This window comes from Molothrus ater, chromosome 10, assembly GCF_012460135.2.
Source record: "Molothrus ater isolate BHLD 08-10-18 breed brown headed cowbird chromosome 10, BPBGC_Mater_1.1, whole genome shotgun sequence".
In the NCBI taxonomy this organism is placed as follows: domain Eukaryota; kingdom Metazoa; phylum Chordata; class Aves; order Passeriformes; family Icteridae; genus Molothrus; species Molothrus ater.
In genome coordinates, this window is record NC_050487.2 from 3,951,674 (window position 1) to 3,978,825 (window position 27,152).

At 43.4% G+C, this 27,152-nt stretch overlaps 2 protein-coding genes across 6 annotated transcripts in view; one reads left to right on the forward strand and one right to left on the reverse strand.

Annotated features, from left to right (window-relative positions):
* WDR33 (WD repeat domain 33) overlaps positions 1 to 21,009 on the forward strand; it is a 71,981-nt gene extending 50,972 nt beyond the window's left edge. Inside the window, exons 8-23 of the mRNA XM_036388541.1 lie at positions 2,707 to 2,833; positions 3,409 to 3,563; positions 3,686 to 3,764; positions 4,273 to 4,383; positions 5,146 to 5,240; positions 5,449 to 5,457; positions 6,130 to 6,216; positions 6,426 to 6,565; positions 6,921 to 7,073; positions 7,430 to 8,476; positions 12,157 to 12,259; positions 12,544 to 13,006; positions 16,508 to 16,674; positions 16,805 to 16,897; positions 17,645 to 17,830; positions 20,376 to 21,009. Of these exons, the coding sequence (XP_036244434.1) occupies positions 2,707 to 2,833; positions 3,409 to 3,563; positions 3,686 to 3,764; positions 4,273 to 4,383; positions 5,146 to 5,240; positions 5,449 to 5,457; positions 6,130 to 6,216; positions 6,426 to 6,565; positions 6,921 to 7,073; positions 7,430 to 8,476; positions 12,157 to 12,259; positions 12,544 to 13,006; positions 16,508 to 16,674; positions 16,805 to 16,897; positions 17,645 to 17,830; positions 20,376 to 20,605 (3,245 nt within the window). The 3' untranslated portion in view covers positions 20,606 to 21,009. The remainder of the gene's footprint in view (positions 1 to 2,706; positions 2,834 to 3,408; positions 3,564 to 3,685; positions 3,765 to 4,272; positions 4,384 to 5,145; positions 5,241 to 5,448; positions 5,458 to 6,129; positions 6,217 to 6,425; positions 6,566 to 6,920; positions 7,074 to 7,429; positions 8,477 to 12,156; positions 12,260 to 12,543; positions 13,007 to 16,507; positions 16,675 to 16,804; positions 16,898 to 17,644; positions 17,831 to 20,375) is intronic.
* Positions 11,377 to 25,034, reverse strand: SFT2D3 (SFT2 domain containing 3). Of its 5 annotated transcripts, none has more exons than XM_036388547.1 (4): positions 23,633 to 25,034; positions 21,177 to 21,258; positions 20,345 to 20,532; positions 11,377 to 18,060 (listed from the first exon to the last, which is right to left on the reverse strand). In XM_036388547.1, exon 1 carries the CDS (start codon positions 24,952 to 24,954, stop codon positions 24,295 to 24,297), a length of 660 nt encoding a protein of 219 aa, XP_036244440.1. In that variant the 5' UTR covers positions 24,955 to 25,034; the 3' UTR covers positions 11,377 to 18,060; positions 20,345 to 20,532; positions 21,177 to 21,258; positions 23,633 to 24,294. The 5 variants fall into 5 exon arrangements, with proteins under 5 accessions (XP_036244440.1, XP_036244438.1, XP_036244439.1 ...); XM_036388545.1 differs by having other exon boundaries at positions 21,032 to 21,258; XM_036388546.1 differs by having other exon boundaries at positions 11,377 to 20,188; positions 21,032 to 21,258.
* Positions 25,035 to 27,152: the final 2,118 nt, after the last annotated feature.

Consider the following 27,152-nt stretch of genomic DNA (forward strand, 5'->3'; position numbering starts at 1 on the left):
ATAAACCAATGGTTTTTCTGCTCTGGTTACAAGTTCTGAGTGTCCTGGGGTCTTCTCCTGCCTCTCAGCTCTGTCAGCCTGTGCTGTCTGTCACTGCCTCTCCCTTCTGAAGGCTTGGAAAGGGTGGGTGCTTCAATTGCTCTGTTCAACATTGCCCATTCTAAACCTTCTTTTTCTCAGGGTACATATTTGTCTTTGGGCTGGCTTAACTCAAGAAGAGCCTAAGGCAGGGCCTTGCTCAGGCTGAGCTGTCACCCAGAGATGGCCTTTCACCAGCATCACTTGTTTTCTGGGTGCAATCTTTCCCATCAAGCATAATTAGCCCTATGTTTTCCTGTGCTTTTCCATTGCTAGTTGTCTTTGTGTCAGGAACAGCAATGGTGCCAATGTCACTCCATGCAGGCAGCAGATTTTTATGGTTTTCATAGGCTTGGTATATTTCATATCTATGATAGTACTCAAGCATTCTAGTCTGAACACATTTTCATATGGTTCAAAAAAGTATTAACTTTAATGGGGTGTTTTTCTATGAGGGACTTGAATTAAAATCTCTTTCCCTGGGGGGACTGCATGATGACAGCTACCTACAGAACATCCTTAGCTGGAAATCTGCAAGCATGGATTCCCCTCCCCTGTGCAGGAGGAGCACTTTCTCCCTTACTCCTGGCTGAATTGTTGCTTCCAAATAAACACTGGGAAGCAAGATTTGTTCAGCTTCATGTTTTACTTGAGAGATTTAGTCATAGCAAATGCACTCAGTGCCTGTCACTTCTTTCTGCATTAGAAAAGCCAGAGAGGAAGGAAACCCTACATCTCAGAGGGCCTCTCTTGGTAGCCCAGACCACCAGAGTACATTGATGGTCTTGGCAACTTGAGGCACTTGCTCTTCCCCGAAACCCCAAATATTCCAGAGATAATTCTGCCTGCTGTGCCTGGGGAAGAGTTATGTTCATTCATCTACATTGTCAGTCAGGTCTTATAGTTGTTCCCATATACTTGCCAAGGCTGGATTCATTTCTTCTTTGGTCAGGAACCTCTTCCCTGTCTGTCCTTTCTTCCAGAGAGGAGGAAAATTGCACTCACTTGAGAGTGTGCTCTATATGTTATGAGTTTGCTTCTATTTTAAGATGCAAGTATATTCTTTATTCTGATGCCAAAAGATTTTTGCTTTTTAAAATATTTTTCATATATTCCTAGCTCTGCAGACTCTTATTGTATAGTTACATGGTTTCTTAGCTAGCATTCAGTACTTTTCCAGCACTTGTTAGACAGACACATTCCTGGAATCCCATTCTAATCTCACTTCTTCAGTGAACCAAGGCCATTCTTCTGCTTCCCCATGTGTGTAGACATGAACAATGTGGGGCTAGGAGAAAGGGAGGAGGCTTCAGTCGGAGGCTGAACCAAGGGGGGAATTACTTCATTAACTGTACTTTTGACTGGGGATTCTTGTCAATTATGCTAATTTGCTAAGCTTATAAAAGTGTCATAGCCCTATATCACATGTGCATTTTGCCATAAGTGCATCCTTCAATAAACAGTAACCACCTTTATCCTTTTAATCTTTGGCTTGTGATTTCAGGGCTCAGAAGGGCATCAATTCTAATTTGATTTTTCTGTGGCCTCAGGAAAATTTCAGCTGATGCTTATTTTTAATGTCTTGTCAAAGTGAGATGTGTGTTAAGACAGCTTGTGCTGCTTTAACTTACGTGTTCCACTGTGTAGCAGAGCAGTCTGTGTGGGAGCTGTCTGACTTGATGGCAATCCTTAGTTTTTCCTGGAGTGTGCTCCCATTCTTCCATGCCATTTATCACTTCAGTGCCTTCATGTTGCAGGCAGACCCTCCTTTCTCAAATTGCTTTTTTCTTCAGTTACTGCATGCTGCCTCATTTTCTGGGATGGACTATTACTGTTGGCCCTGCCTTGAAGTGGGCTGGTGTGGAGAGAGATTGGAGAAAGAAATTATTGCTTCTTATTTCATTCTTATAGATAACCTCAGAAACCTCATTTTGTCATGCAGCAGGAACAGGCTTTTTTTTTTTTTTAATGGATTTTAGCTCATCTGAACAGCACTGATTCTCTCTCAAGTTCAGTCAATTCAAAAGGAAATTATATCACAAGGGTTTTTCTTTGCTAACTCTTAAGCACTGGAAAAACTGAATTCCTGTAAACTGGTAAGAGATCACATCTCTTAAGGTTTCTTTTCATCATATACTAATTTAGTTTTCAGATCCATTATTTAATTTCTTTACTTATTTTCTGACAGGACAGCAAAAGGATAGTACTGATAGGATAGGAACAAATAGGTATTTGTTTTATATTTCCTCAGTTTTTCACTGAAAGAAGTGTCACACAATCATTTTACCTCACCACCTCCATATAAATGCTTCATCAGTGCTACATTTAAAATACTGTGAAGTTGTCTAAGGCCAAAGCCTAAAGAAAAGAACAAATTTAAACAGAAACTTCTTAGATAATTTTTCCAGTGAGCTTGATTTGAGGGCGTAATCTGAGGAGAAAGTGCTCCCAATGATTAGTGGGAAGAAAGGCAAGCTAAAAAACTTGGCAGGGATTTTATTCACTTTATGTTTTGTAACCTGTGCTCTGTGATGTTTTTCATTCAGTTTTAAATTAGTTATAAGGTGAGCACCCTGTAATTTTTCAGTGTCTGTGAAATCTCAGAATGGACAATTTTTATCTTAACAGGCCATGGAGCAGATGTGAAATGTGTTGACTGGCATCCAACCAAGGGATTAGTTGTTTCAGGAAGTAAAGATAGCCAACAGCCCATCAAGTTCTGGGATCCAAAGACTGGCCAGAGCCTTGCCACACTGTAAGTTCTTACCCACAGATTTTTGATTTGCTCAAATATAAGCTAACTTTATAAAATAATTTTTTCTTAGTTCCCTCCTTAGCTCTTTTCCTCACAACTTTTCAGCCATACACAGTTGCTATACACATGAAGCTGGTGCTTTAGCTGTGCCAGAAAATCCAGAGGTTAGATGAGGACAACTCTCTACTTGGAAAATGGAGTCTTTAGCATTTGTTATTTAAATTTACTTTGTTCTTCTGCACAGACAATCTAACCACACAGTTCTCATACAGACTGAGATAGGGAAAAACAAACAAGGTGTTTCATCTGGCTGATGAAAACTTTGTTATGCTGCAGTAGAAACATGCACAGTAAGTGGATACTGTCTCAGTGAGTGCTACCAGTTGCTTTGCAGTACAAAAGACCAGGATCAAAGCACGGGGCCTTTGCACAGGAAGCCCCAGTGTTCTGCTTTAGTAGCCTGAACTGCCCTGTTATTAACCTGAATATTTGTGACTAGCAAACAACACATTTAGATCTGTGTCTGAGAAACCAGCTTCAGGACAAACAATCTGTTTGTTTCCCTCTGCTTGCAGGCATGCTCACAAAAACACAGTGATGGAGGTGAAACTGAATCTCAATGGCAACTGGCTGCTGACAGCTTCTCGTGACCACCTCTGCAAGCTCTTCGACATCCGCAACCTGAAGGAAGAACTTCAGGTCTTCAGGGGGCATAAGAAAGAGGCCACAGGTCAGAATTCTTTTTATCATGTAGATTGTTATTATTAAGCTTAGATTTAAAATGAAAATGATTTCCATTTATTTGAAATCCTAGTATTATACCTTGTGATTGTGGCTTGCTGTGTGTTTCAGCTGTGGCCTGGCATCCTGTTCATGAGGGGCTGTTTGCCAGTGGAGGCTCTGATGGGTCCTTGCTGTTCTGGCATGTTGGGTATGTGGCATTTTCACGTTGGAAAGGTGTTGGTCAGCTGTGCAAGCTGTTAGACAAAACACAAAATACCTCTTTTCCCCTTTGGGTCCATATTTAACCTGAGTATTTATGATAATGCTTCTTCTCTGTACCTGAGGAATTTGTTAATATGCTTCATTTAGGAATAAGTTTTCCTGTAGAAATGTCCTTTAAAGGATACAATTGCTTGCACAAAACTAGCCATGTGTTTTGTGATGAATGGTTGAAACTCCTAGTTTCTTAAAGCTTGTTCTGAGGTGCTGTAGTTATTTTGGTTTTAAAGGTACAACTAAAAATCCCTACATTACTGAGCTGCCTGTTAAAACCACAGGGAACAATCAGTTCACCCAGTAGAAAATTGACAGAGGCTTAAATTTGACAAAATATGGGATAGAGGATGAAGAACAGCTGGATAGCAGAAGCTTTCTGTTGTAACTCTAGGAGATATTCAGCTGTGTATGGTTAATTTTTATTTTTTTTAATGCATCAGGGTTGAGAAGGAGGTTGGTGGAATGGAAATGGCCCATGAAGGAATGATCTGGAGTCTGGCATGGCATCCCCTTGGACACATTCTGTGTTCAGGCTCAAATGATCACACCAGGTAATTTCAAGTATTTAAAGAGAAGGTCTAAGGGAACATATTTACTTTTAGAAACTAGAACAGTGTTTGGCATCAGTGAATAAATAGATTGGAATGGTTCTGTTACACAACCAGTGGCCAAAGCAGAGACATAACTTATTAACATAAGTTAGGAAGCACTAGGCAGCATTGACATTTCATATTTCAAGGTAGAGTCTGACCTCTTGTAACAAATATTATGATTTTGGTTGGTGGGAGCTTTTAAATCCACTGAAGAAAATTTTTTAAAAAGAATTCTTGTCGTTTCTTGCTGAAGAAGTACTATCTCCACAGCAATTTCATCTGCTGGTCATGTCTTTTCACATTGCAGACACCTTCAGAGGCTGTAGTTTGTATTTTCAGTTTGGACATGCTATAAACACAGTGCATTTTATAAATGCAGTAAATTTTTGTGAGGGCATGTGTATATTTAGTGTATATGAAGAATATACTTGAGCAAGAAGGTTTTGGAATGAACTAGAAATATTTTTTTCATTATCTGATGTTGATGCCTTGTACTTACACCCATTATACTTTGAAGTATCTTCTAGGTTGTAATGTTGAGTTTTTTATTTTTTGTTTGAAGCTCGTACCCTGTGTTCAGATCTAGAGCTAAACTTGATTTAGTAAGAGTTGAATCCTTACATAATCAAGATACTATATTAAAAATCAAAGAACTAATTAGATTAAAAGTTGTTAATGCTCTTGACCCTTTAATGAGATCATGTAACTTCCTTTTGACAGCAAGTTTTGGACTAGAAATCGGCCTGGAGATAAAATGCGAGATCGTTACAACTTGAACCTGCTGCCTGGGATGTCAGAGGATGGGGTGGAATATGGTGAGGCATTTTTCCTCAGTAGGGAAGGAAGAGGATTGGGGTCAGGAACAGGCCTAGGTCATTAGGTAACACTTTTGGGTAAGATGAGGAAGCAGAATTATAGCATTGGGGACCACTTGGGCAAAAATACCTTTTTCTAAGGATGATTTTACTGCCTGTGTTATCAGTGATCATCATTCCAACAATGGCTTTTCTTCTGTTTCCACAGCTCCAGGAGGTAAGACCTGCTCTGTCAATCACAGGAAGGAGGTTTGGCTCTTCCTCTGGCAATATCTCCAGTTTCCTTTTCTTTCTGAAAACTTCATCTGTCTTCAAGGCTTCCCACAGTCCTGAACTGCAACAGGAAAAGCAAAAATAATTCTACTAAAACCTTTAAACTTTACTCTTAAGGATTTATCCCAATAATTTTAGGCTGCTCAGGACTGACCAGTTCAATGGTGACCAGTTCAACTCAGCCACCTGTAGTTGCATCTGTTTCTTCAGATTTTTGATTATATGTGTTTGTTTTTTTTTTTTCTTTTTGGAGGAGGGGGGATTAAAATTCAGCACTTTATACAAGTTAAATTTTAAAATATAAGATTTGTTTAAACAAAAATGGGACTGGTTATGAGTTACTACTTCTTTTTCTGAGCTTCTACCCTAAATAATCTTCCTGAAAGGACGTAGTTTTTTACCTTTTGGGGTGTATTTATGAACCTGAACTTGCAGTTCTTTAAATATCCTGTAATTCATACATGAAACTAAATTGTGACCTACCAGTTGTAAATATCTATTTACTATTGGAATATGATACTAATGGCAAAAGCATGTGAGAATCCAAAGGGATAAAGTAGTAATGTAAAGAAATATTTTCCAATTATATATATTTATTGTTTTTTTTTTTCTCTAGATGATCTGGAGCCCAACAGCCTGGCAGTCATTCCTGGGATGGGAATACCTGAACAGTTGAAAATAGCTATGGAGCAGGAGCAGATGGGTAAGTAATAGCTATGGAGAAGCATTCTCCTGAGCAATCCAGATACTGTGGCACTTCTTTTTCATATTCTTTGGGAGCTCTTTTCTTAAGTTCTGTATTGTTCATATTTCCTGTGTAAAGAATGATGAGCTGAAAACCTCTGTGAAAAAAATAAAGGATCTTTGTGTAAGCCTGCATTGCTCTGACTGTTTGTTTCCCTGGTGCCAAAGGGAAAGATGAGTCCAATGACATTGAGATGACAATCCCAGGACTGGATTGGGGAATGGAGGAAGTAATGCAAAAGGACCAAAAGAAAGTGCCACAGAAAAAAGTTCCCTATGCAAAACCAATACCAGCACAGTTTCAGCAGGTAAGTACCTGACACAGAGTGAACAGAACAACCTGTTCTTTTCCCAGCTTCAAAAAGTGTGTCTTTTGAAATGTTTTGGATTTTACAGCTCTCCTGTATCAACACCCCATACAATGTACCACAGTAGCTAGTTTAATAACTATTTAAACATAAAATATTGGATTAAATACCTTCTATCTTGTATCTGTACCTAGAAAGAACTTGAAGATACAGGAGTTTTTTATTCAGTGTTGTTTTTACTTTCAAGTATCCATACTACAAAATGTTTCAGCATATCCTTTTATGCTTTCTCATTGCAGCAATGTGTTGCACACATGTTCTACAGAATTAATCTTGTGTTTTCTGATCTTTGTAGGCATGGATGCAAAATAAAGTTCCTTTGCCTCCCCCACCTGAGCCATTGAATGATAGAAAGGAGGATATTAAGCTGGAGGAAAAGAAGAAATCACAGGCAGAGATTGAGCAGGAAATGGCAGCACTTCAGTACACAAACCCACAACTCCTGGAGGTATGTGTGTGTGGAAACACAGGGATTAATAAGTTTGCTTCAGTCCTTTCTGTGACAGATTTGGACTTCAGCACTAAAGTGAGCAGCTTCCCGCAGCAGTTTCACCTGTTTGGCTGTTTTCACTTTTTCCAAAAAGACATCTAATTGAACAGGATATTGCACTTAATGTGTGATGATGTGAATCTCTCAGCGAGGCCCCCACATCTCACTTTACCAGTGGTTCTCTTCAGTTGGTGATTTCTGTTAGTTACAAGGAAAGCATTCTTAAATTCCTGTGAAATGGGATGACTGCTTCGATTTTTAGTTGTAACATACTTCTGCGCTTAACTGATTTTCTGTCTCTCTTTTTTGGACAGCAACTGAAGATTGAGAGACTTGCACAAAAGCAAGCTGAGCAAGTGCAGCCACCACCCCCAGGAGGATCTCTCCATGGACCTCAGCCTTTCCCAGGGCAAGGCCCAATGTCACAGATGCCTCAAGGCTTTCAGCAGCCCCTTCCACCTCAGCAGATGCCAATGAATATGCCTCAGATGGGACCTCCTGGCCCACAAGGACAGTTCAGACCTCCAGGACCCCAAGGACAAATGGGACCTCAAGGTCCATTACACCAAGGAGCTGGAGGTCCACAAGGGTTCATGGGACCACAAGGACCTCCAGGCCCCCAGGGGCCTCCACAAGGAATGCCACGGCCTCAGGATTTACACGGACATCAAGGAATGCAGAGACATCCAGGCCCTCACGGGCCGATGGGGCCCCCAGGCCCACAGGGCAGTGCTGGCCCTCAGGGACACTTGGGACCGCAGGGCCTGCCCGGCTCCCAGACTCATTTAGGACCACAGGGCCCACCTGGCCCACAAGGTCACCTGGGTCCTCAGGGTCCCCCTGGAGGTCAAGGAATGCAGGGGCCACCTGGTCCACGAGGAATGCAAGGACCTCTTCCTCACGGCATGCAAGGAGCTCCGGGATCCCAAGGCATGCAGGGCCCTATATCTCAAGGGCCTTTGATGGGACTTAATCCAAGAGGGATGCAGGGTCCACCAGGACCCAGAGATAACCAGGGACCTAATCCACAAGGGATGATGATGGGTCATCCACAAGAAATGAGAGGTCCTCATATGCAAAGTGGTTTACTAGGACATGGTCCCCAGGAGATGCGGGGCCTTCAGGGACCCCCGCCTCAAGGTTCAATGCTGGGACCGCCACAAGAAATGCGTGGGCCGCCAGGTCCCCAGGGCCAGCAGGGACCTCCACAAGGCTCCATGGTGGGGCCTCAAGGAAACATGCAAGGACCTCAGGGACAGCCAAACCCTTCGAGGGGGCCGCACCCTTCCCAGGGCCCTCTGCCCTTCCAGCAGCAGAAAACGCCTCTGTTGGGGGATGGGCCTCGCCCCCCCTTCAGTCAGGTACGTGGGGGTCTCTGGAACAAGGGGAACTCTCAGAAGGTGGGAATGGTAGCTGGGTGTGCAGGAGAAATGCACAGCAGGAGCTGAGACAAGGGAGGCTGGGTATTCCTGGCAGGACTGAGGCCTCAGGGAAATTGAAGTGATGATAAAAAGGGTTCTGTAGCATGGAAACAGCAGAACTGGAAATAGGTGATCTTTAAGGTCACTTCCAACCCAAAGTATTCATGATTCTATGACAGGAAACTGTGGAAAAGGGATTATTGGGAATAGTAGTACAGAAACCAGTCTGCTATGAAAATATGTAACCTTAAGAGAAACTCCTTTTTTTTCTTTTTTTTTTAAATTAATGAACTGAACTGAACTGTCAGTTCAGTCTGAACTGTCTTAAGGGGGTATTTCACTGGGAGCAGAGAAGCACAATAAAAGTCAAATTTAAAGAAACTGAACATAAGAAAAGTATTAAACATAATTAATGTATTAATTAAAGCAAGGTATTGCCAACTCTCAGTTGTCCAGAGTAGTTAATCCAAACTATGGGATGGATTTACCATAGATGCTGACATACCTGGAACCAGCTTAGCTCTGGTTGCACTTAACAGTTGACTCTAAGTGCAGAGGGATACAGAGGGACACAGCACTTTCCATTTTCTGCTCTACTGCATATCACACAGAGCTCTCTCTCAGTGGTTATTGCCTCCCATAAGTTCCTAGCTGCATAGCACCAGTTCTTACTTTGTCTCAAGTGTCTTCAGTTCTAGGTGAGTTTTGAAAGGGAAGTTTGGGGGAAAAAAACATACCTAATTGAAAAAAGAAAATGTGTGGTGTTTTTTAACCAGAATTGTCTCTTTTAGACCTGCACTCAATAGTTTCAGTCAAGGCTTTAGACATGCAGAGGACATAGTGTGTACTCCAGTAGCAAACACAATGGGAAATTGAATATTCAAATGAGCTTTAGCTCAGGGATTCCTTTTCAGATTGAAGCAGAGTAGCCCACAAGTTGTGGCTTTATTTGAATATTTTTTCCTTACAAATCAATAATTCCCTCCAGAAGGCTCTTCATGTGCCAGTGCTGGCAAGATTTCAAAAGCACCCAAGTTACCAAAGGAATGTTGGTTCCCCAGCAATATAACTTTAACCAGCAGAGTTGTTTCTCATTGCTGTCCCAGGGAGGCTCATTTTTCTTTGAGAATAATTGCCCTGCCCTTGCCACTGACACTTTGGAATTCATTAGAGTGCTTTGGATGGGTGGCTGGTTATTTTCTTTGAATAACAAGCCTGTCTTAAAGGCTTTTATAGATACTAAAAAATGACACAGTGAGGTATTTTAACCCATTCTTCCTTCCTTGTGCATCTTTAGTATGGTAATGGCTTTTAAAAATTAACATATTTTAAAATTCACAATGTCAGGTTTTGCTCCATTTTGCTTCCTTGTAATGTGAATACAGCCTAGTTCCTGTTTAAAATGGCCCCATATGTGAGGGTTTTTTTAAAACAATAGACTTTAGTTTGTTTTGTGTTCTGGATGTGGCTTTTTTCTTCTGTAAACCTGTACAAATCACTTGTCTTCCTTTTCAGTAGCAGAAGTATGTGAATATCTGCTTTATCAAGGGCTTGTGACATGAACACAGAATAATTACAGATAATTGCAAGGATTAATCTCCATATAAGATAGCTTTGTTACCTGCCCTGGCTGTACACTGGATTTGCTGGGATGCACAAGTCCATTTTCAGCTTTTAGTAAAGTACCTCTTTCTAAACTCTGCATATTTCCCAGTTTGAGGCCTGGAATGATTTTTGAAACAGAAAGCCCATGAAAAGGCAGAGTTAGGGCTCTGTGTTCCCAGCCTGGCAAAGCAGGGCTTGTTTGTAATCAAGGTTTCTGCTAAGGGGAGTTATTTACTGAGTGCTAAAAACTGCTGCTTTGGTGAAACACTTCCATACATGGAAGAAGTTCCATAAAATTTATTTTAAGTAAGCATCTGCTAAATATATGGGAAATGCTGAAACTCCAGCAAGGTTTTGCTGGGGAACAACAGAGTCACTGTGATAGCTGGCTCTTACTTACCTAGTCAGAGGATGGATTTGTTCTGGACTCCAGTCAACATTCCATCACTAGGAAAGTATTTTTGGGGATTTTGGGGGTTTTTTTTAATGGACATTAAGCAAGATCTTTTATTTTGCTTATTTTTCCAACATTCTTACAAAATTAATCAATGCAAATATGAAGTTTGTAGTACATATTTGTGTGCTTTCTTGTGTTTATCACCTACACTGCAGCTGAATATAAATTTTTAATTTAAAACAATATTTCAAGATATGATGGGGTTAAATGCACAAATAAACTTTCTGCTTCCCTACAACCAGAAACAAAAGGTAGTGTTTCTCAAAAATAAATTTAGAGCATTAAAATGATTTCACTTTGATTCATGGAGAAGTTAAGCAGTGTAATTATGACCCATTTGTGTGCTGGAGTACAGGTCTTTAAGTATTTCCAGACTGCAGTCTGGAAGGATTTTAACAAGTTAGTGTGAAGGCCAAGCCTAAATGTTGCATACTAAACATGTCTAGGAAAAAAAATGACATTTTTAGGGGTTTCTGGTAAGGGTTTGGGGGGGGATTGGCTTTTTGGTCATGTCAGCATAGGAAGGTTTTCTATTGCAGCCCTGCAGGATTCAGCTCTGTCTGGTTCATATTTTTATTTGGATTGGATTCTTTATCTGTGGTGTAAATTCTGTACATGTCCCTTTTCAGTTCCAGTCAAGCACAAACCCCAAGTGATGACTTTTTGTCAGCCCTGTGCTGTTGAAAGGCAGAATCAGAACATCATCCAGACACAGTTTTCTTGCCAATGTCACCACAGCAGGTCCTGTCAAAATCATTCATGAGTCAGTGACAGCAGCTGAATTTAAACATCATAATTTTATCCTTTAAAATTCACCAAAAAATGAGAAAATTATACCAAAAACCACTTATATACTTTATTTTTTTCTTTGGGATCACATAAGGCACACAAAATTCTGCCCACTCTACTTCCTCTGCTTATTTTTTAATCCTAAAATGAAGAAAAATGAACTTTGCCATCATGTTAAAAATTAAACTCATGTATTTCCATGTTAAAAACTTAGAGAGTTTTAGAGAAGAGGTTTCCTTATGGCCTTGTTGTTGTCCCCTCATCCCAACATTCTTGATACTTATTTTGTATATATAGTTTCTCTTTTTTGTTCATTTCCAAATGAATTCTTTGGTCTGTGAAGCTCTTTTAACTGCCTGTAAATCAGTACCTGATATTTTTCAACCAAATTTACATATTTTCCTCAGGAAAATTCCTCTGTTCTTCCAGAGGAACAGAATATTTGTATCAAATACTCAATAAATTCAATACATTCTTATAGAATATTCATACTTAGGAAGAATATGAGCTTTATCATCTTTGGCTGTGACAGATAAAATGTGAATAGCTGCAAAGCTATTCCTATGAATGCTGTGTTTCTCGGTGACTGAAGCATTACTGATGGGAATGTCTGCAAACTGAGGCTGAAACCATTGGAACATGAGCTGTTTCTGTGTACAACCTGTGCAGCTGCAGACCTTCTGGAAAGAAAATTGTTTTGCACTCCTACAAACATTTTTCATTACTCACACATGGAATTCACGTGGCTTTTGTTCTTCCATGCTCACAGGATGGACAGAACCCAGGTCCTCCTCCACTGATACCAGGCCTGGGCCAGCAAGGAGGACAAGGTCGTCTGGGCCCTCACAACCAAGGACCTGGTCTTAATAAAGGTAATTTAACATATTGTCTGTTCTCCTGGGAGTCAGTCTCCTCAAAGAGGGGCTGTCCCAGTGCAGTGCACCCAGGGAGAAATGGCTGCAGCACAGTGCAGGCCCTTGGCTGAGAGAAAAGCTTCCAGACATGTGGGGTGGGATATACAGGAAAAATTTTCTCAGAAATATTGTTTCATGTGAAAGCTATCCCACATGCTTTCTAGAACTGTTTGAACTAGAGCATCCTGAAGTGATTTAGAAATGGTTACAGAAACGTGCTGTGATTTTTCTTGTCCCTCCAGGCGATGCCCGTGGGCCACCCAACCATCACCTGGGCCCGCTGTCGGACCGGCGGCACGAGCAGAACAGCGGCGGCCCCGAGCACGGGCCCGAGAGGGGCCTGTTCCGAGGGGGCCAGGACTGGGGCGATGGCAGGGACAGCAGGGGCATGCCCGACAGGCGGGGACCTCACCCCGACTTCCACGACGACTTCGATCGGCCCGACGACTTCCGGGATGATTTCCACCCTGACAAGAGATTCGGCCATCGCTTACGAGAGTTCGAGGGGAGGGGAGGCCCGCCATTGCAAGATGAGAAATGGAGACGAGGTGGACCTGGGCCTCCCTTTCCTCCTGATCACAGGGAATTTGAAGGAGGTGGTTCCAACCGGGGGCCTCCTGGTGCTTGGGAAGGACGGAGACCTTCGGATGACAGATACCCACGGGATCCTGAGGACGCGCGCTTCCGAGGAAGGCGAGACGAGAGGTAAGAATGAATCCCTTTCTCTTTCTTGGGTTAAAGGGTAAATGGAGGGAACTCTTTCATTCCTGGTTTCCTTTTCATTAAGGAGTCTATCTGTTTCAGATTTATAAACTGGAAACCAATAAGGAAATGAAAACTCTAATATACCTGAGTGTAGAGTCCATAAAAATCATTCAGTAATAGAAGAAAACTTGAAAAGTGGTCATTGTACACAGCAGCTTCCGTGTCTTTAAACAGTAAGTAAAGAGAAGGGGGAAAGTTTGTAGAGAAGATCCAGTGACACAGGATGAAGATCTGAGACCGTTTTGATGAAAATTGAGAGGAGACTTAAAGGTTAAAGTGACAAACTTTTGAACACTAGAAGTGGATTTTGAGATTCTGTCTCCAGTCACAAACTACAGTATGACTGTAGAGACTGTAGGATGAGATGCAATGCCCTTGTGAGGAGCAGGAGCAGTGATGTGACTGCCACATAGAAGGGCCAGACTTACAGCATCTGTTGGACTGTCGAGACTTATTTTTTCATGCATTTGCTTGTAGAAATTTTATTTCTCTTTCTGACTTATTTCTTAATGCCAAGCGAAGAACTCAAAAATAATCTGATTTACAGCAATGCCCTTGTCATTGCTCACAATCTCCGAATAAATCACAAAGGGATAAATTTGCTTTTAGTTACCAATGTAAATATGGAGGAATTAATGCTGTCACTGAAATGAATTATCAGTAAAATTGCTCCAGATTTATGTTAGTTTAATTAAATGAAATTTGGCCTCCAAGGTCTAAGCCTCTCACTGACCACCAACTCTCTATGTATAAGAACATGTGCTTGTTACAAATATGCTGTGGTCTCCACATAATGTGAATTTTGTGTGTTTTAGTTGCCTTTTTAATCATTTTCTTACATTCCTTTTACTTTGCATCTATACAGCTCTTCTTTTAGCTATTTTCTACCTAGCTCTGTAAGATGTAACTTCCTTTTGTGTGAAGAGTATGAAAAGAAAAGAACAGTAACTTAAAGAAGGTAACAATTAAAGCCATTTTTAAAAAGTAAAGCCAGAGAAAATCCAGTTGGATGGTCCAGTGGTCCAATGGTCTGCATCATAGAACTCTAAAAGACACAGCAGACAAGACTTTTAGAAGCTCAGTAGAGATTTTTCAGATCTTATATTGAAAATGTTTAGGGACTGGCAAATATTTTATTATGGTCCTGATTTTTAAAAAGTTTCAGGAAGGGAAACAAGAACCTTGTGACCTGCAAATCTGACTTTTGAACTAAGAGTATTCTATTTATCAGAGTACAAGTGTTTGCCCAGAAAGTTTGAAGTGAAATGGCACAGGGCTCTAAAAGGCTCACTGTGCTTGTAAATTTGATGATTTTCTTAGAATGAAGGTGAACTAGGTGCCATTTACTGCAGATGCTGTGGTGGACTTAATCCCAACCACTCGTTTAGCTGACTTGGTTTGAAATTGAGATTGTAACTGGTTTGATCAAGCATGAGAGGCAAATGTGTGTATGTGTGTTTCTCTCTAATTTCCCATCCTTTTCATCCCTGTCCTGTTCTTACTCTTTATCAACATGATGCTTCTACTGCAGAGACCTGCCTCTTCCTGCCTGCTAATCTGCACAGTGTGTAGTTGTGTACAGTAAGGTCCTAGGCCTCGGGGAAGAAGATGTGAGAGCAGTCAAACAGGAACTGAACCCGATGCAAGGCAGGGCTTTATGTGTGACTGATATGAAAAGGCAAATAAGGATGTCCATAACACAATATTAGGAGCTGTGGCTGTGTCAGGCGTAGGTTTCGTAGATTTCAAAACTCAAGCTATGTCCATAAATTGCCTGAAATAGGAAAGGCCCTGTTCCTGCAGCCCTGGGGCCTCATGTTGAAAATCTTGGTAATTTCCAAGCTAAGTTGAATCACACCATATCAGTATTAAAGCAGGAGGCCCTCTAAGAAACCTCTAGAGGACTGTGCTCTTTCAAGGCTAAACAATATTGCTCTGTGATTATTTGAACCATTTGTACCTGAAACTGTTGAGTTTGTTTTCCCAAACCATGCAGGTTAATGTAAATGGTTCATGGTCCATACAAAGCACTCCTCCATCCACTGTTGTACCTGTACAGGCACAGCAGCCTCCTCTCTGTATTGTGTTTGTTTTCTGGGAGGTGGAGACAGACCTATTGTTTTTTATTAAAAACAATGTAAAAGTTTAAGAATATTGTATTGTGTTATGACTACTGTTAAAATATTTAAATTTGTAATTAAAAGGTTAATGTTGTTAAAATTCTAAATAAAAGTATCTAAAGTTTTGCTTGTAATAGGATGCACTGTGTCGTTAATGAGCTGGGGAAGGGGACGCTGCACACAGCCAACACCACGGGAATGCTGTGTGCTTCCAGTTCAGCCAGTGTGGAACTGGGAACACTGGGGAGGTGGGAGGCATCTGTGACGGGGCAAGGAGAGCTCCACACCGTGTGCTGTCACTGAGGGGGGGCAGAGTAGCGTGGGTGGCACGGTGGGGACACCAGTGTGCCTGCACCACCGGAACACTCAGCCGGGCTGTGACAGACAGGCGTCCTCACAGGGCAGGGTGAGCTTTGCAAACCCTCCAGGCGTTTGAACTGCTTGTGTCAGGAACAGAACTGCTAGTTACTGACACAGCCAGCTGCAGGCTTACCTGGCATGGCACTGACAGCTCAGCAAGAGCCATTCTCCTCTCTGAAGGGCTGTCCAAGGCCTCAGTGCAGTGCTGGAGGAGCTGTACTCAGCAAAGGTGCTGTGCAGAACCCAATCAAATTCCTGAAAGATGCCCTTGGTACTTACTAGACAGCAGTTATCAATATCAGGCTCGTAATTATATTTTGCAACACAAAATTCATTAGTGCAGTTGGATAAACTGCTCTTCAGGTTGCAGAATGCCACTGTGCACTGTTCAGCCATCGCTGTGCCTGCAGATCCAAGGGCAGTCTAGATGCATTTGCTAGAATTGTAAACTTGGAAGAATGGAATGAAAAGGAGAATTGTCTGGCAAAAGAATCATAGAGCTAATAGGAATGAGATCCTGTAATGTTTTGTTACAGCCACAACTCTCATTGCTTCTATGTTTTCAGTTTATGATGGAAATGGAAAGAAAAAAAGGGAAGGGGAATGTAAGAGCATCAGAGTTAAGGGGAACTCACACTTTGCCTTGCCTTACCTCACCTTGTATCTATCATCACTCATTGACTGTTTTTCCCACCTTTTCATTAAATGAATGCACTATGTTTAATAATATTTTTCTTGTATGAAAAGCCAACATAATCAGCGGAAGGAAATATGAAAGGAAGATTACAAAGCTTACTATCAAAGTGCTCAAAGGCAGAAATGGGCACTTTTCCACCTACAAATCCTGTTCTAGTAACTGTATGTTCTGTAGCATAAAGTGAAACAGTTTAGAAATGAGTTGATCACTAAGCTGCTTCAATTGTGCCTAAAAGCCACATTTGTATCATGTTCTTTGTTGTAGCTTCCGAAGAGGAGGACCCTCGAGGCACGAGGGCCGGGGACCCAGGGGCAGAGATGGCTTTCCTGGCCCTGAAGATTTTGGGCCAGATGATGCTTTTGACTCTCCAGATGAAAACTCCAGAGGAAGGGACCATGGTGCTCGGGGGCGAGGTCGAGGTGCTCCGAGAGGTAAGGGGAATGTTCTTCCACACAGAAACACAAGGATGAGGAAGGAAAGGCGTTTCTTGGGCAGGTGACATTATTTTCATGAATACAATGTCTCTTCTCACTCCTGTCCCCTGCTTCTCTTACTGCTCAGGAGCTCGGAAGGGTTTGCTTCCTACTCCAGATGAATTCCCACGCTTTGAAGGAGGGAGGAAACCAGACTCCTGGGATGGAAACAGAGAACCAGGTAAAAAATTTCATGAGCTTTGTAGATTTCTACAATATAATAACTTTAAAAATTATTTTAAAAATCATGTATTTTTCCTGTACCTCACGTTTGTTACCAGTATTTTACCATGAGAAAAGCCAAATGCAGTTCTTTGGTCTTTTAAATTTAGGAAGAAAGAACTATACAGAATTTAACTGTCTCTAAATACAGTGAATAGAAGTGATTGTGGCCTCAAAGCCTTGATTTTCAGTTGTGTTCTTGTACAGTCCAGAACTGCCCAGGCAGTTGTCACCTCTGGATGACTGAATCACATGTCATGGGGTTTTTTAAATATCTTTATTAATGCCAACAGGAATCTTTCTCTGTGTTGCTATCTCTTCAGCAATGTCTGACAACTTATATTTGCAGTTGTGTTACTAAAGGCAGCCCCATATGGGGCAAGACAGAGCTGTAGAATGTCATGGAAAACAAAGCACAAATGGCACATGAATAAATGAAGATGTGATTGTCTCTAAAATACATGGAGGTATTTTATACTGGAAAGAAGACTTTACATCTGCCACACTTTTCTTTCCCATCATCTTTAAAATCTGTTTTACCTTTAGCTTTTTTACTAAAAAATGGGACAGAGGAGAAGCTTTACATAATTTTAACTCCAAACTGTGTGCCAAACAGTGTGGGCAGTTTGTAAATTTATGTGGCTGCCTTCAAAAATGAAGAATAACAATCCAATAAACATTACTTATCTTGTGTTTTCATGCACAGGTCCTCGTCCAGATCACCCTCCTCATGATGGGCACTCTCCAGCCAACAGAGAACGTTCCTCTTCACTCCAGGGCATGGACATGGCCTCACTGCCACCACGGAAACGTCCCTGGCACGATGGACCAGGAACCTCTGAGCACAGGGACATGGATGCTCCAGGTGGACCTCCAGAGGAGAGGGGCAAAGGTAAAAAGCCCCTTTGATTACAACCCTTAAGTAACACTGGCATGTATTTTCAGTAGTAAGTGTATCCAGAAGTTTCTCGTTCAGAGGGGATAAAGCTGAGCTGGTAAATATCTGATTTTACCAGCTGGGAAGTTACAGACCAGTCTTACAGGAACATAAGAACAGAGGGATTTTCAAACATCAAATCCAAATCTTGTCTCCAGCATCACAGAATCCTCTTCTTTATTGCCCTGTTGAAAAGTAGTTGGTTTTTGGTTCCCTGTTACTCCAGCTGGAAAACTCATTAAGAACATTTTTCCCTCATTTTCAGAATAGTTGTTTATAAATATTAATGCTTGTGATGTTATTCTTTAACTCAAATATAAGAACATTGAGCCTGGAGTGATATGTCCCTGAAGTGCTCTCTAAACCTCTGAAGATCTCACTTACTAAAACATTATTTTTATATTTAATGGCTTTCTAGTTACCTTTTGTGTACTCCTCTAATTGCTTGAAGAATCATGTAAACTTTTGATATACACAACATCCATGGACAGACCTCTAAAACTTAATTGAAGTAGACTGTGCTTTAAAAAAAAAAAAGAGGGAAAATGTTTTTCCCTTGATCTATGCTTATCATTCACTAATTTAATTTGATGTCTTGTGTTGTAATTAAGTTGAATGTTGGTCCCTGTTATTACTGAATGCCACCTCTGATTGCACTGAACTCCACCACTTCCAGCCTGAACCAGCTCTTCTCCAAGTCAGAGCTCTGATTTCTTTATTCTTTCTAGAAATTGTTCTGTCTCTTTCACTATCCATGTTACTCTGTATGTGCTATTTTGAATTTTAAATGTTCCTTTTCTAAATTCAATGAGATAATTAGGAATTGCACACACTGTTTAAGATGTGGTGTAGCCATGCATTTCTACACTTGTCTTGTACTTGTTCCACTTTCTCCATTCTTTCCTCACAGTTCCTGGTGTTGTAGTTCCCTCTAAGTGGTCCCATGTTTCTGTAACCCACAGAACACATTCTTCTGGAGTCAGTGCTGTTAGCATCAGGCCAGTTCTTGATCCTATTTCTTACAGATCTCAGGGCTTCTGTTTTCTTGTGTAAATACTGTCTTTCTTTAATGTCCTCACAATGACTACCCACCGTCAGGTACTGATCAGTGACAAACATCCTTCTCATTTGCTCCTAGATGCTGAGCTGGCAGCCTGCAGCTGAATTTGTTGCTGTTAGGCTGCACAGCTCTGTCTGTTGCCACTGAACACTGAAACCCAGCCCACTTCTCTCAGCACTGTCCCAAAGCTCATTCAGTTTTAACTGCTTGCCACTCCTCCTCTGCATGGACTCTGTTCCCAGGTTTTATCATTCCTTCACAGATGTTTTAAATGTTATCACAGATGTTTTACATTTTATCATTCCTTCACAGATGTTTATCTGCTGATAAACTTCTCTACCAGTATTTTTCCTTCCATATCACATGCTGTAGTTCTCAACTTAGCCAGCATCTATCAAATCTATAAGGATTCCTTTCCAGCTTCAGTAATGATTGTGGTAACTCTGTCAGATTCTTTGTTAAAGTCAAAACAATTGTTGTCCAGGCACAAATGTGGTAATATAACATGCTAAAGAAAGTTTAGAATGATGGCAGAAAGCCTGATAAACAAACCATGAACAACACTTCATATGAGGGCTGTGTCACCTTCAGTTGTATTGGGAAAGTCCTTTGAAGATTAAAACTCCATGAATGTTTCTGTGAAAGAATTTGGTGACTGTTTTACATGGAACCAACCACAGTCAACAAAAATCACTTTGCTAAAGTGCAGCAAAAATACCTGAATTTAGCTGTAGTATGTGTCCTTAAAACAAGGTTACCACTGATTTTGTTTTCTCAGAATACTGCTTCTTATTTTAGGCTAATGAATTGGGTTGGGGTTTTTTGTTGTTCATAGCAAACATATCAAAACCAAAAAGGTATGTGAGAATTAGAAAATTCTATTCTGTGAGAATTAGAACATTCTGTTCCTGGCAGTAAGAGCTTGAGTACTTTTTGTTCCAGGTTAGTGTAGTAAAATAAAGCATTTTTCTATTATTTTTAGCAAAAAATTGAAAAGAACAGTAATGTAACTCATGATCTTCACCATCAGCCTCAACTGTCTCAATTTGTCAACAGTGCAATGTCTTTGTTTAGGATTAAAAAAAAGTATTTTGCAATAAAAACACGGAGAGAACCACAGTGTTAGCACAAGAACTGGCAGTTTGGAGGAAAAGCTGTCATTATTCTGACTTCATTTCAGTGCCTGCTGACAGTATCAAATACAAGCTCCTTTAATTCCAGAGGAATTGCTTGATTGTTGTCCGTTTTCTGAACTGTAACGGAGACACTAAATCTGTATAAGAAACTTGTAGTGAGGGAAGAGGCATAAAATTGCAGGTCTCAGCTACAGCTGCTTTATGAATGATGACACTACAGTAGAAGCAGCTCAGTATCTGGCATGTCTGAGAAGAGACTCAGCTCAAACTTACACCAGTAACTGGTTCTGTGCTTCCTTTGCAGGACGAGGAAATTCGGGACCTTCACAGAGAGCGCAGAAATCTGGGAGGTCCAGTTCTCTAGATGGAGACCACCACGATGGATTCCACAGGGAGGAAGCCTTTGGTGGAGGCCCTGGGGCAGGCAATAACCCTTCTCGAGGAGGAAGGAGCAGCAGCAACTGGGGAAGAGGAAATAACATGAACTCTGGCCAGTCCCGGAGAGGAGGATCTCGGGGTGGACGAGGCCGATAGAAGAGGCTTTGACTGGGTCATGCCCAGTCCTTGTGGGACAATATTTAAATAGACTGCTACTCTGGACTCACCTGCAATGCCACGAACCTGGATTCTTAACTGGGATAACTGAATGTGCATTAGTTCCTAACAAGGGTCTTTCTTTTCCTGAACCAGTCATTTGCCTCTAGCTGCAATATTGTGGCTACCTTTGTTTTGTTCTTTCCACTCCCATCCCCCTCACTTTCTTGTTTTGTCAAGAGCTGGAATTTCTTTTAAGTGTTGTGGAACATGGAGCATCTCCACAGATTTCAGTTCACCTCCAGACAGAAACTTGTTTCTATATGTACAGTTTGTCAAAGAGTTACGTTGGTTTTGTATGAATACAGAATGTAATTTGAGCAAAAATTAACAAAAAAAAATCACAGTGTGTGATTCTTTACTCACCTACTACTACAGAGGGTTGTATTTGGGCAAACTTGTGTTTCAGATGGAGCAACAGAACTACCTCCTGAAATCTCAGCCAGTTAAAATACTGAGAGATGATTCCTAGGGCTTTGGTTTATCATGTACAGAGAAGTTTCATTTTCACCTTTAGTCACAGCTGTCTACAATGGTGCTGAGGTCAAAATTCCAAAATGCAGGCAATCACCACTGCTTGCTAGTCTGCCATCCTGAAACAGAAAAGAGTGGAATAGTGTTTAGAACAAGTTGTCAAAGACATAGAGTGAGTTACATAACCTGGATCCTAAGACAAACATCACAGCAAAGATTGGCATTCTGCACTTCACCTAGGCAAGCCACAGATTTTTGTTGAGAACAGCATCTGTTTTCAGAAACTGAGACAGAAAGTTTAGCAGCTTGATTGGTATGTTTTACAGCAGCTGTGTGACACACTGTTTAAAGCTGTGGGTGTTCAGCAGAGTCTGGTGCATTAATTGCTGAAGTGCAATTCATCATTTCCAGAATAAGTTTTTTTAAGTGTCTTTTTCTTTAGGCTATTGTTACCTGGTTTTACTAAAGGAGGGAAATGAGGAGGAGGGGTTATTCCCATTTCCCACATTTCATAATAAAGCTGCTTACAACCACAAGTTTGTTTTCCCCATAAATCATTCCTATTAATCATCTCCAGCCACCATGTTATCAGAAGGCTCCTTTAACACCTAAAGCCTCAGTGAAAATGTTATCACATAAGTACTTATTGTACAGGTACCCCTCAGGAAGGTCCTGTATTGTAAGTAGAACATATAATGAAAAACCACTACCAGGCTTCCCTCTCTCCTGCCTTGAAGTTCAGGCTATAATCAGGATGAGACTTAGTTCTAGAGGCTCCTGCAACCCAGTAACACATGGCAGCTGCTGCATCTTCTCATAAGCAGGTTTACCAAAGACTGGCTCAAGTCCTGATGTCCCATATTCCTCAAAGGCACCAAAGCACAGATGCTTTAACTGCTGTTCTCTTGGTTCAGTCAGTCACTTTTTACTTAGTTTTTAATTTGTGGTGTATCAAATCACATTTGAAAATTGTAACTGAAAATCCTATAAAATCTTTTCCATGGAGCTCAGGAGAGACAGAAAGATCTAAAAGGAATTAACTAGAAACAGCTGAGATGCATCTGATATGACAGTTTGTCCCTTGAGAAAAAATGCTTTTTAGCTCTATCTGAAGGACTTTGGGCACTTTGGGTGTTGGTCTGGGAGTTGGGATTTGTCCTGAAGTTTTCATAAGAAATACTAATGATTTAATCACTGGCAAAGAGGAAAGCTTGCCCTCTTTTTTTTTTTTTTATTTAGTAAGCTAAATATATGTTAAAGGGACTAAAAGAGGTCTAATTCTTAGACCCTGTGAGTCAGAGGGTGAGCTTTAGGCTTTAATTAAACCACAGTCCTCTACCAAAATAAGGTAAAGTGTATCTAACAAGAGAAAACCCAGCTTTATCTAGACAGCTTTTATTTCCTCTGATAATTGTTTAATTCCTTAAACAATTGAGGTACTTAAGTAATACTCTTCAAGGGGCAGCTTTTTAAATGGAGTTTTGAAGTATTTCACAATCATATGCTCAAAAAGTCCTAAGAAAATTTGATATCATTTCTACAAAACCTTAGAAGGTAACAGCATAGCAAAGACAGAAGCAGCTTCCCATTCTGTGATACCATGACCCACTATTACTGGGAAATGGGCACAGTTATTTAATGGGATTATACCTCTGTACTCCTCAGGTCATGTTATTTTACCAGTGCTGCACACAGACTCTTATGCTCTACCTGTTAGTTCAGAGGTTGTCTCACATTTAATTTTACACTGCTGTTAGGAATAAAATTAATTTTATATACTGTAATTTAGAAATTGTAAAAACAAGAGAGCTAATTTAATGCTATTCTGATAGCTCTGATCTACATTCTTAATGGAAAAAAATTACCATTAGTGAAATGTCTATACTGACAATTGGACACAAATATTTTTATTAAAGCAATCTATGTACACTTAAGCACCCCCTTTAACAATTTCAGTTTAATTCAGAAAAGTATTTGGTAAATCTGTTAAAACTAAATAGTGATAGCAGGTAAGTATTGCAGTGACTTTATTTTCTCCACGAGGCACAGCTGCTCAGTGAGAACTCCCTGGGGGCTCTGTGCAGTGAGGCCCCGGTGTCCCATTTCCTTGCACGGGTCCAGTGCCCGGCCCAAAGAGGAGCAGCCAGCCCTGCCAGCCTGAATTCAGCACCCTCCTAAGGCAGCTCAGCTTCTGCACTGGAGCAGAGCTCCAGTTACTGGCAAATCTGTTTCTGAAGGTCAGGCTGGGACAAGTAAGCAACTCCTGCCCAAGTTCAGAGAGCAATATCTATACACAAAAATGAAGTTCTAAGAGCTGAAGCTCCCGTTTTAAAGCCCAATTTGGTCCCTAACAGCAGTACCTGCAAACGCCAATGGTCTTGACCAATATCAGCACTTAGCATCCTCTCATCATCATGCAGGAACACCCCCCTCCCCTTACAATTATGGGCAGTGTTTGTGACCCACAGCCCCAGGAAAGTTTGTTTCACTTACTGGAAGGTTATTTTAAAGCTGCTTTATAAAGAGAAATGCAGTTCAGTGGCCACAGTCTTCGTATTCACCACTGGTCTGAGGTGACAGCAAAACCAGTATGTGTTCATAGTGTAGGGGTCAGCACAAAATGAGGTAATACCAGTTAATTTTTCAATGTCCTCCCCTAGCCTCGATGGCATTTTGCTAAATCATCTTCGTGTTTCAGCATCCGTCAGCCTTGCGCACCTCAGCCGCTCCTCAGTCCTCAGTGCCGCCGCATGGGCTCCGACCGCGCGGTCCGCAGCAGCCGCAGCAGCAGCCGCACGGTCCCGGGCTGGAGAATGAGCGGGATGCTGCCAGCTCCCCACCCAGAGGTGGAGCGATGCCAAGCCGCGGCTATGGAGCTGGCAGCGCGGTAAGGCAGATAACGAGCCCGGGGGCGGCTCGGCAGGCTGACACCGCACACAGCACCTGCAGCTCCGAGTCACCGGGGCCGCTCCGGGCTGCCAGCCCCGCTGCTGCTGCTCCTCGAGCGCTGGCGAGTAAAACGTGCCGGGACGCGGAGGAGGCGAAGAGAAGCGGCGTCCCCGGTCTGGGAGTCGGCTGGCGACAGCGCGAGGCTCCGGCTCCGTGTGTGAGGGACTCCCGCGGGGCCGCGGCCGCTCCTCCCCGGCGCGCCGGGCTCACAGAGGCAGTGCTGCCTTGCCTCGGCCGCACACGGCGGCGCGGAGCAGCCCGGCGAGGCGGCGCAGGCCGGCGGCACCTCCGGGCAGCGCGGCCAGGAGCGCCGTGGCGGCGATGCCGAGCTGCGCGGCGGCGCCCAGCGCAGTTAGCGCGGTGCTGCGCAGCGCCAGCGCGGCGTACAGCGTCCCGAAGAGCGCCCCGAGGTACAGCAGCGCCCCGCGGCCGGGCTCCCGCAGCAGCCGGGCGGGCCCGCGCAGCAGCGCGGCGGCGCCCAGCGCGCACAGCGAGCCGAGCGACCAGAGCAGCGCGAACTTGCGGGCGCGCAGCAGCAGCAGCGGCACGCACAGCCCGGCCAGCCCGAAGCACAGCGCCGCCAGAAGCACGCACAGCCCGCTGCCCGCCAGCCGCTGCCAGCGCGACAGCCCCGGCAGCCACGGGTCCTCCTCTCCCGTCCAAGGCCACACCGTGGCGCCCGGGGCACTGCCCGGCGGGAACGGGTTCAGCGCCCCCAGCCAGGCCCGCAGCCCGCCGCCGTTCCCCGACTCCTCCTGCGAGCCGCCGGCCGCCGGCACTGCGGGGACCGCGCTGGGACCGGTGGCGGCAGCAGCGGCCTTGGACTGCGCGAGGTACTCGTGCAGCTGCCGGCCCAGGTCCGCCATGGCGGGGACGGCACCGGGCGCTACAACGCTCCCTCCGCCCACCCCGGCGCCGCCATTTTCCCGGGCAGGGGCCACATCCGGGGCACGGCAGAACACGCGGCCGCAGGCCGGGGAGAGCGGCGCGCATGCGCCGGGGAGCGTGGGGCGCAGGGCGCGTGCGCGGCGGTCGTGAGGGCTGTGGGGGCTCTGAGGGCTGGCAGAGCTGAGCGGGCGATGGGGGCGAGGGGTTCTGTGAGGGCTGTGGAGACTGCGAGGGCTCTGCTCTGTGAGGGCTACGGGGACTGTCTAGGGCTACGGGGTCTGTGTCGGCCGTGAAGGGCTATAAGCCTGGGATTAGCCTGTCAGTGATTGACAGGCAGGACTAAAAGTGATTGACAGGTGGGATCAGCCCAGGAGATGGATTGCCAGGCGGTACTAAGAGTAATTGAAATGTGGAGGCATCCGCTCAGAGTGATTGATGGGCAGGGCCAGGGGGGATGAGGGGCAGGCTCAGCCTCCGAGGGTGAGTACAGGCAGGGCCATGGGAGTGCTCTCAGCTGCCCGGAGACACTGGGGCACTGGAGAGCTCCTCTGTAGCCAGGCTTCTGTGGCTGAAATTGGGATTCCATCTCCCAAAACTGAACATCCGAGGATTACTCCCAGACAAAAGCTGCCAGACTGACAGGTCTCGCTGGCCTTGGCTTGCTGGGGATGGCCTCTCAGCTGCCCCACAGACACTGAGGCTTTCCTTCCCGTGGAAAAGGGCCATCCCTCACAGCCGGGCACCCAGGGCTGAACGTGAGATTCCACATCTCTCGCCCCACACAAGAGCTTAGCTGTTGCTTGTTAAGTGGTCAGATAACTCAAACAGGACAAGCTGTCTTGCATTGAGTTATTTTGGTGCCATGGGGTTAAGACTGGTCTGGCATCTGGAAGATAAAGCTGGATTTCTGACTGACAGACACCTCACTTTATAAAAGCTACACCAAACTTTGACAAAGCAGACATTTTCTGTACTTTTCCTGGAAATGTGTAGAGTTTCTCCCACGAGCGGGGCTGCCTGCTTTGCAGTTATTCCCCTGAAGGTTAAGTGAAAGGAATCTGTATACATTATCATCATTTCAGTGGTCAGTTACATTTGACTCCTAATCAATACTATTTCTTTTGCTAGCTTTAATATGGTACCTTGATATTCTGTACTGTTTTGTGTTATGCTGTAATCTACTTGTAGTACTTTTTAGTACCAAGAATTGTTCCCAGACAGAAGTTGCCGGGACATAGTGGTCCCACTGGCCTTGATGCCCCTGGGCTGCCTCTCATCTGTACCTGAAACGCTGGGGCTGTGAGCTTTCCTTCCTGTGGAGAAGAATATTCCTTTTTCCCCAGGAGCCCATGGCCAAAATTTGGATTGCACCTCTAAAATTCAGTATATCCAAGGCCACCTTTCAAGTGCACCTGAAACACTGGTGCTGTGCGCTTTCCTTACCTTGGAAATGCACTGTCATTCTCATCTAGGAGTCCGTGGCAGAAATTCTGAATGCCCCTGTACCTCCAAGGATTTCTCCCAGACAAAGCTGCTGGGACAGATGGGTCTGCCTGGACCTTTCCTCCCCTGGGTCACTTCTGACCTGCACCTAAAGTACTGGGCCTCTATGCTTTCCTTCCTGTGGAAATTAGCTGTAATTCCCATCCAGGAGCCCCTGCTGGAAATTTGATTTGCACCTCCGCAAGTGCAATGTGCTGGAGTGCTTCTGTGCAGATACAGTGTTCTGCACCACAGTAAACTGACAGACTGTGTAATGCTACATAAGGCTGAGAATTAACCTGCAGAGCACCATGGTTTAAAGGCTGCAAGAGGAGAGTGACTGCCACAATTGCCTTCCAAATTCTGGTTATCAGCCATGAGGGGGAAGGTCAGTGAACACTGTGCTGGCACAGGTTCCCAAGACTTATGTTGAAACAATTCTGTTTAGCTTTAGACTCTGAGATTCAGCAAATATTGTGGTAGAAAGCTGAGAAGAAAACTGCAATATTGCACCAGTGTGTTTGCATGGCTTACATGAGGCAAGAGGAAGCTGCAGATCAGCACAGGCTCAGCAAGCTGGTGCTGTCTCAACATTTAACTAACATCCTGTGAAAAGCAACCACACCCTGGAGTCATGAATTTTCCTGCTCAGCCTCATGTACTATCACATTTTTTCACTCTCCAAAACCCAGCT

Excerpts from the sequence above, each read along its gene's own strand:
- SFT2D3 (XM_036388549.1), bottom strand. The coding sequence starts at position 24,954 with ATGGCGGACCTGGGCCGGCAGCTGCACGAGTACCTCGCGCAGTCCAAG.